Source organism: Drosophila albomicans, chromosome 2L (genome assembly GCF_009650485.2).
Source record: "Drosophila albomicans strain 15112-1751.03 chromosome 2L, ASM965048v2, whole genome shotgun sequence".
Classification (NCBI taxonomy): Eukaryota; Metazoa; Arthropoda; class Insecta; order Diptera; family Drosophilidae; genus Drosophila; species Drosophila albomicans.
The window spans coordinates 2,167,554-2,174,810 of NC_047628.2; the positions used below are offsets into that span (position 1 = coordinate 2,167,554).

A 7,257-nucleotide genomic window follows, 5' to 3' on the forward strand; every position below is an offset into this window, starting at 1 on the left:
CTGGGAATACTTTCGTTTTTTTTCACGGAACAGTTTTACTTATATTTTTGCTAGATGGCATCTTAAATTGAATCTATTAAGTACTTGACTGAAGCTATATTTAAGTGAACACATCACACTACACTTTTATGCCCACTGACAAGTGTGATCGCATTGATTATATCCTATCAAGGCATAGGCTGTAAGCTCACAAGTTTATTTTAATTGTATCTAAGCAATAGCTGTTCGACATGCTTAACATTAGTCATCAAATTGTGTTGAACACTAAAAATTAAAATTCGAAAATAATATAATAATAAATAATAATAATTTATTCATGCACCAGAAAAATATAAAATCCAAAAAAAAAACAGATGCTTGTCGAGCTTCTGACATCAATAATTAACATATACCAGCTACCTCCTATAGGTAGCCCTAGCTGAAGAGAATTATAACTTATTATTATATTAATGAGGCATCTCCGACCATATAAAGTATATGCTATATATCCTTGATAATCGTTAACAGCGAGTCCGTCTGTCTTTTTGTCCGTATGAACTCCCAAATATTACGAAGATCAAGTTTGCTTTCGATTTTGCTACCCTCAATTCAGCCTCTGATAATCGGAAAAAGTCGATTTAACTTTGAAGCCACAGTTCATTTACATAAATACATAAAATAATAGCTATAGTCTGTATTATTCCTAAAAAAAATAATTTTGTATAACATCATTTTTAATTATGTTCACATATTAATGTATATTATAGTATTATTATAATTTTTAATGTGGTTGGATTAGCTTATAAGTTTTTATAAAACGGCTACTGCTGTTCGGTTGCTTTGGTTTTAAGAATAATACGGCACTTCTGTATATTGAAAATTGAGGGCTCTACCACACTACATTTTTAATTTAGTGAGTAATATGCAAAATGTCAACATTAGATTGAAAATTTAAATGAAAGCTGCATACGTGTGGCATGTGTATATAATCTCTAAGATATATCAATAAAATACCAATTATAGACTGAAAATATTCGAAAGCGCTGTATGTTTCCAAATAGTATGCAATTTCCCAAAATATAATTATTTTAGCGATTATAAAATCAATTCATACGAATCACTCAAATCGCATTTTTAGATTTACACTAATAAATTTCTGAGATCAAAAGTGTATAAAAATCTCTAAATTTAAATTTATTTAATTATATAAATTTATATTTAGTGGAAAATGAAAACTCCAGTCCGCAGAGTAATCATTATACTACTGATTTAGATTAAATGAGGTTGCCCCACTGTTATAAGATAGTATAGCTAAATGGGGTGTGATATTTAGTGTACGCTTCTATATTTCTACTTTTAAGTTAAGCCTTAAGTAAACTGATTACCAGAAAATCAGTAAAATAATAAAATGCTGCACTAAACAGCCAAATGTAAGAGGCAATTCTGGCTGTTGCTATGTTTTTTTTACAAGTGAACACAAGGCAATCCTTTAACTTTGGCATTGTATGTTAGCTCATTCTATTCGACAGTTTGTCATACTATGTAAACGCCTAGTACTATAATGTCATTTAATGATTGTTCTTTGGATTTTCAGGCGCAACAGCAGTCGGGGCCTGGGCAGCATTTGTGAATGTTGGTGGACGTTAATGTGGATGTGAGTTATACAACCGAGATAGACGACTGACAGCTGTCTGGCTGGGAACTGAGAGAGAGCACATAATCTGACTATTAGTTAACTACTATAATAATTATCAGGCCAAAGTATTATCAGTGCAACGGTGCAGCGATCATTGACGACGCCGACTTAAAGGGCGGACGCAGGGGGAGAAGTGACGAAGGGGAAGGCAAAGAGGAGCAGCAGAAGGCAGAGGGAGAGTACACCACAATGTCATCATTTGAGATTCGCCAAATCCAACGCCATTACTGCAAAAACAGTATTACAACGCAGACGAACAGTTGAATGCTGTTCTCTTTGAGGTGCGCACAATTTCAGGAGCAAGTTGTGACTAGAGAATATTACGACACACACAGCGGCAAGCGACAACAATTAGTAGTAATTTGCAAAAACAGCAACATAGAAAATAATTAATTTTGTCATTCACGGAAGACACAAAATGTTGACCACGGACAAGTGCTCATCAGGTTCCCCAATGCCGATCATAGTGAGCAGCTGCACAAGGGCAACGAAATCTCAATGTCATGCTATAACAACGGCATCCGAGCATAATATACACCTATCGCAACAGCACACAGGACCACAACATTCTCATTGTCATTCCCAACCCCTTCAGCATCCTCATTCACATGCTCACTCGCATCCACATTCTCATTCAGTACATCAGACCCATAAGCATCCAATTCCAATTATCAGGAAATATTCAGCGGATGCGCCACGCCGAGATCTACATGAGCTACTTCTGGAGATATTGGATGTACTGCTCTCCTGCCTTGTCGTTGCACCCTGTGTGATCGCCTACTGGCGGGGTACCTGGGAACTCATGGGAGTCCTTCTCATCCCCAGTAGCTTGCCATTATCGGCACTAGCCTCTTTTCTAATTGGAGGCCTGGGACACTTTATATTTATCGTCACTCAGGACTTTTTCAAGGATCACATACATCCGGATAAGCGACGACTTACATACTATGCCATCTCGCGGATTTACACCGCCGTCTTTGGTATTATTTGTGTCAACATGTGGCGCGGGTCATGGATGCTCTGCGACTGGCTGACAAGCATAGATTCCTTGGTCATCATCTCAGTGGTAACGTTAATCGCACTGCTCTTTTTGGTCGGCACTCGAACGCTCCGAAATCTAGGCGCAGCTCCCTACACAGTAACCATGGATCACAAAAGCGACTATTTCGAGGTGGACACAATGTTCAAAATATCGGTGAGATAAACAATCTCTCAGTAAATTAAATTATTTAGTCACCAATTAATCTTTTATCTTGGAAACAATGAATAATGCGAGTCATTTGCAAATATAAATGAATAACCAAATTATTATTTATATGTTAAGGGTTTCAATCAACCTGGACTTTATCTGTTAGACACCTTATTCTCTGTCTTTGTAATTGGTACCTTAGTAGTAATTGCGTGGCGAGGTCTCTGGGGAATCTTTGACCTAACCTTGTTTCCGCAGGACAAAGCGAAGTCTGCCTGGGGTTCACTGGTAAGTACATCTGCATCTTCGTCTTCTGACTAATTTTGATTTCACTCTTTTCACTATATGTAGCTGATAGGTTACCTAACTGTTTTTGTCACCTTTATTATTCAACCATTAATGCGCTACGTTTGCCGTCGTATTAATGGCATCCTCAAGTTAATTATTTGCGATATTTACTATTTAATGATCTTTTTTGGAGCGGTTAATGCCTGGCGCGGAATTTGGAATCTGCTCGATGTTTACCTGTATCCCGGTATTTTATTAGTGACTATTGCCATCACCTTTCACATTTCTATACTAATCTTATTCCGTTTCTTCATACAGACGATCGTATTTTGAGCTTCTGGATTACGCACGTCATTCCATTTTTACTGCTCGCCGCTCTGAAGTGTTCCAACTCCATTCTGGTGCGAGGAGTGTTCATTGATGCTGAGGGATCCGGCGCTGACTGTGTCCTTATACCGATTAACTACGTTCGCTTGCATTTTCTACGGGAACGTCGCAAGAAGGTAGAGTCTGCGCAGTATCGCCATAGTAGTCACGCTGGCCATTTCGAGCCACCAGATTATTACCTGAAGTCAGAACACGCAACGCTGGCAAAACATTTGGAAAAGGACAAGGAGGCACAACACAATCTTATAGAGAAACCGCAAAATGCGACACAGATCATTTAAAGGCTGAATTTCAGTCAATGACTAATGATATTGCTTCATATTTAACTAATTACGCTCGTTTAAACTTTATACTAAATAGAGACTAGCTGTTAAACTAATTTTATAAGGATCAACTTAATTGTTACACAAGAATCGATAACAATGTTTGCTGGAGCAAGCATACTTAAAGGTCTGGTCTGGCCTGGCTTGGCCTTTGCCTGGGTTATGAGCATTTAGACAAGGGTCATAACCAGCTCCAACTTGTATATATAGTAGTACTGTACAAAATAATTACTACGTGTATACTCGGAATAGACCGTAGTGCGTACTATATAATGTTAAATATGTGAATGTATGTTCAAAGAAATGTGCATTTGTTCTAATTTGTTTTATGTTTCGATTTCATTTTATATATATGTAAGTACTATATCGTAAATTGAAATTAAGATTTCGCTTTCAACACACATGTAGTGCATTCATCGAAATAATTGTAAATACAAAACAAATATGCAATATGTGGTCTATTTTCTTGTCTGACACCTTATAAAAGGTCAGCTGTAGACCTTAAAATGTTTAATACTTAAGAAATTCACTATTAAAAACAATAAAATGTGGAGGTCAAGGTCGTCTACCCGACTCTCGACCAACTCGGTCATATAAAAATTACACTCACGATGCTAGTGAATGAATGACTGAGCAACGTATTCGCATTAGAGTGCTACGTATATAGACTGGTCGTAGGGTACCCAGTGATAAACATTCTCGAACCGTAAGGCCAATTTGCTTAAAATAAAAAGTAAAAGGAAACTGGGCGAAAAAATGCGCAGCTAAAATAAATACGTAAATACAAATCGAAAGCGCAAAATAGAAAGCAATTGATATTGCTAGCAAAGCGTGAAACAAAGAAAATTGGCATTTTAGTTTGAATTCAACGTCGCATTGCTAAAAATCATACCCACCAAATTGCAAACTCTCGATTAAAAAATAATTTTCAGAATATACAGTTAACAAATTTCAATAACTACTCGTCTAAAGATTCGTGCTTTTATCGAATTAAAAAGAAGTCCAATCGTAACATAGAGGATTACAAAGTTCCCTGTGATTTCATTCACACTGTGTTTTATATAATCACAATCTCTTGCACGCCAGATACAATGGGCATTCCGGATATTCGCCAATTGATCACTCTGGAGTTCGAGGTGTATGGCCATGTTCAAGGTAAAAGTAGCAAATTGCTAGTTGTAGTTTGCAAAATGTACAATTCTCATCAGATGTATCCATTGCTAGCTACGTGACCAGAGCAGACATTGATCGCTCCCAGTGCTAAAAATAAGCTACATTGATGTCCTTGGTTTTGCTTTGTTGTACTATCTAGTAAGCAACATCTATAAAATCAATAATTAATTCTTAAATTTATGTGTAATTGACAGGCTTGAATCTTACAAAAGACACGCGAGACCGTTGCACCAAGGCAGGAATCACTGGATGGGTGAAAAACAGTAAGCGTGGCACAATAGTAGGAAAAATGCAGGGGCCCAAGGTGGAGGTGGATAAAATGTATGTAACAAACCGAACTTACTCTTATTGGCACAGCTTTTGAAGTACTGATAACAACCGATATTAATGTAGGATCGAATGGCTATCCAGTGAAGGTTCGCCGGGCTGTCAAATCGAACGATGCGAGCTGCGAAATCAAAGCAATTTGAATCGACTAGATTACAAGGATTTCGCCATTAGATTTTAAGTCCGCGGGCAAATATACATATTTCTATTTCTAGTTTTTGTGTTTGTTATGTGCACTATTTTGATAAGATTGTAAAGACCAGTAAATAAATGGTTTTAAAACCGACACAGCAACGTCCTTGACTGAGTAAAAACATCTTGTCCTCTTCCTCCTTTACAATTCTAACAAAGACGCACAAGAGAAAATTTGAGAATTGAACTCTTATTTAGTTTTCAATACAACAAAGTTACACACTTTATGTCTTATACTAATCCATAGCTCGTTTAGCACGATTGGAAACGGCCTGCGGCCTTCATGCGCTCAAAGGATTTGTTTGCATCATATTTTCTGTAAGCCATATAAAATATTTTAGACAACACTGTAGGTTGAAAGCTATGTACTTTTGTATATTCAATACTCACTGGTAGAATTCTGCATAGGCGGCTTTCTTTGGATCATTGACCAGAATTTTAAAAGCAACCGTAATGACGGCGGTCAGACCGAGTGCCACAGCCAAGTTACGCTTGATGGTGGCATTGTGTAGACCACGCAGGACAGGTCCGGCGCTGCTCGATGCTGCTGGAGTGTTGGCCATGTTCAACTTACTAAGGAGGCTGAAAATAAAATTTTCAGTAGTCAGCTGTTATGTAACATTTTGTGTAAGAGTCGCCATAGGACGCTGTTTAATTATGGAAACAACAATCGGTGTACAACAACTTGGCCGTATATAATGAATTTTGCTTTTTTTGAATGAATTATTTTATTACTTGGACCCAATTTTTTTCAAATAAAATTAATTTCAATCACACATTACTTACATTCGCAAAGAATATATAATTTTTGACGTTACCAGACTTTATAAATGCTAAATTAATGTTGCCAGACTGTTGCCACACGCTGAGAATATTAAATTATATTTTAATACATCGTTCAGTGGGATATTCAAAACAATTTAACAATTTAGACCACTGTATTTTTAAAAATAATAAGAATAAGAATTTAATATTTCTATTAATTAATTGTTGCCCCTAACTTGGAAATATTATGTTTTCTATATTTATATATGATTTATCGATACTTTTTTACGGAAAATGTGAGAAAAAAATAGTTTATCAATTTTCGTATTCTTTAAGGATTAACATTTTTTTCGTTAAGGAAATTCAATAATAAACATTATGTCGCACCCATCTTATTTTTATTTGTTTGATATGGTAGCCCTGAAAATCAACACTTAAGTAATATTTAGTATATTTTGTACAAATTTAGTAGGTTAACATTGGCTGGAAAATAAAAATGGCTACCACAGAAGGCGAATGCAAATGGCGGTTGTTATTGTTCGTGGAATTTCAATAATTAACAAGATTTTTGTACAAAATAAACAACAAAAACAATACGCTATACCAATAGCAATAAGCTTAAAATCAGATTTAAATGATCAGTTACATGCTTATGTGGTTATAAACTTTAAAAGAGCTCGTATAACGTTTTAATTTACGATACAAATTTTTATACGAATCGCAAATCGTGACAAAAAAAGATTCTGTGCCAGTGAAAAGCAATATTATTATTCTCTATGCATAAAGTAGATAATTGTATGACCACAAAAATGTACTAAAAAGCTGTGAAAAGTGCATTCTATTATTTGTAAATAGCAACGTTCGCGTTTGTATGCAGTTAGCAGCATTTAATAACGTTGAAAAACTGACGAAAATCGCAATCGGCCGCAGCAGAAAAA

General features: G+C 36.0%; 3 protein-coding genes across 4 annotated transcripts; 2 read left to right on the top strand and 1 right to left on the bottom strand.

Moving 5' to 3' along the window:
* Nucleotides 1–1,573: 1,573 nt before the first annotated feature.
* Nucleotides 1,574–4,447, top strand: LOC117564365 (uncharacterized). 2 transcript variants are annotated; one of them, XM_034243082.2, is made up of 5 exons: nucleotides 1,574–1,633; nucleotides 1,735–2,870; nucleotides 3,000–3,152; nucleotides 3,216–3,399; nucleotides 3,471–4,447. In XM_034243082.2, the coding sequence occupies exons 2-5, from the start codon at nucleotides 2,094–2,096 to the stop codon at nucleotides 3,818–3,820; spliced, it is 1,464 nt and encodes a 487-aa protein (XP_034098973.1). In that variant the 5' UTR covers nucleotides 1,574–1,633; nucleotides 1,735–2,093; the 3' UTR covers nucleotides 3,821–4,447. The 2 variants fall into 2 exon arrangements, with proteins under 2 accessions (XP_034098973.1, XP_034098972.1); XM_034243081.2 differs by having other exon boundaries at nucleotides 1,574–2,870.
* Nucleotides 4,448–4,710: 263 nt separating this feature from the next.
* LOC117564366 (acylphosphatase-2) lies at nucleotides 4,711–5,648 on the top strand. Its single transcript, XM_034243083.1, has 3 exons — nucleotides 4,711–5,017; nucleotides 5,230–5,356; nucleotides 5,429–5,648. The coding sequence occupies exons 1-3, from the start codon at nucleotides 4,954–4,956 to the stop codon at nucleotides 5,541–5,543; spliced, it is 306 nt and encodes a 101-aa protein (XP_034098974.1). The 5' UTR covers nucleotides 4,711–4,953; the 3' UTR covers nucleotides 5,544–5,648.
* Nucleotides 5,649–5,728: 80 nt separating this feature from the next.
* Nucleotides 5,729–6,476, bottom strand: LOC117564367 (cytochrome c oxidase subunit 6C-1). Its single transcript, XM_034243084.2, has 3 exons — nucleotides 6,341–6,476; nucleotides 5,945–6,136; nucleotides 5,729–5,870 (listed from the first exon to the last, which is right to left on the bottom strand). The coding sequence occupies exons 2-3, from the start codon at nucleotides 6,115–6,117 to the stop codon at nucleotides 5,807–5,809; spliced, it is 237 nt and encodes a 78-aa protein (XP_034098975.1). The 5' UTR covers nucleotides 6,118–6,136; nucleotides 6,341–6,476; the 3' UTR covers nucleotides 5,729–5,806.
* Nucleotides 6,477–7,257: the final 781 nt, after the last annotated feature.

Coding starts and splice junctions, on each gene's coding strand:
- LOC117564366 (XM_034243083.1), top strand. CDS start 4,954: ATGGGCATTCCGGATATTCGCCAATTGATCACTCTGGAGTTCGAGGTG. Junction 5,018..5,229: donor GGTGTATGGCCATGTTCAAG/GTAAAAGTAGCA, acceptor TGTAATTGACAG/GCTTGAATCTTACAAAAGAC. Junction 5,357..5,428: donor AAGGTGGAGGTGGATAAAAT/GTATGTAACAAA, acceptor ATATTAATGTAG/GATCGAATGGCTATCCAGTG.
- LOC117564367 (XM_034243084.2), bottom strand. CDS start 6,117: ATGGCCAACACTCCAGCAGCATCGAGCAGCGCCGGACCTGTCCTGCGT. Junction 5,871..5,944: donor GCCTATGCAGAATTCTACCA/GTGAGTATTGAA, acceptor TATGGCTTACAG/AAAATATGATGCAAACAAAT.
- LOC117564365 (XM_034243081.2), top strand. CDS start 2,094: ATGTTGACCACGGACAAGTGCTCATCAGGTTCCCCAATGCCGATCATA. Junction 2,871..2,999: donor ACACAATGTTCAAAATATCG/GTGAGATAAACA, acceptor TTATATGTTAAG/GGTTTCAATCAACCTGGACT. Junction 3,400..3,470: donor CGATGTTTACCTGTATCCCG/GTATTTTATTAG, acceptor TTCTTCATACAG/ACGATCGTATTTTGAGCTTC.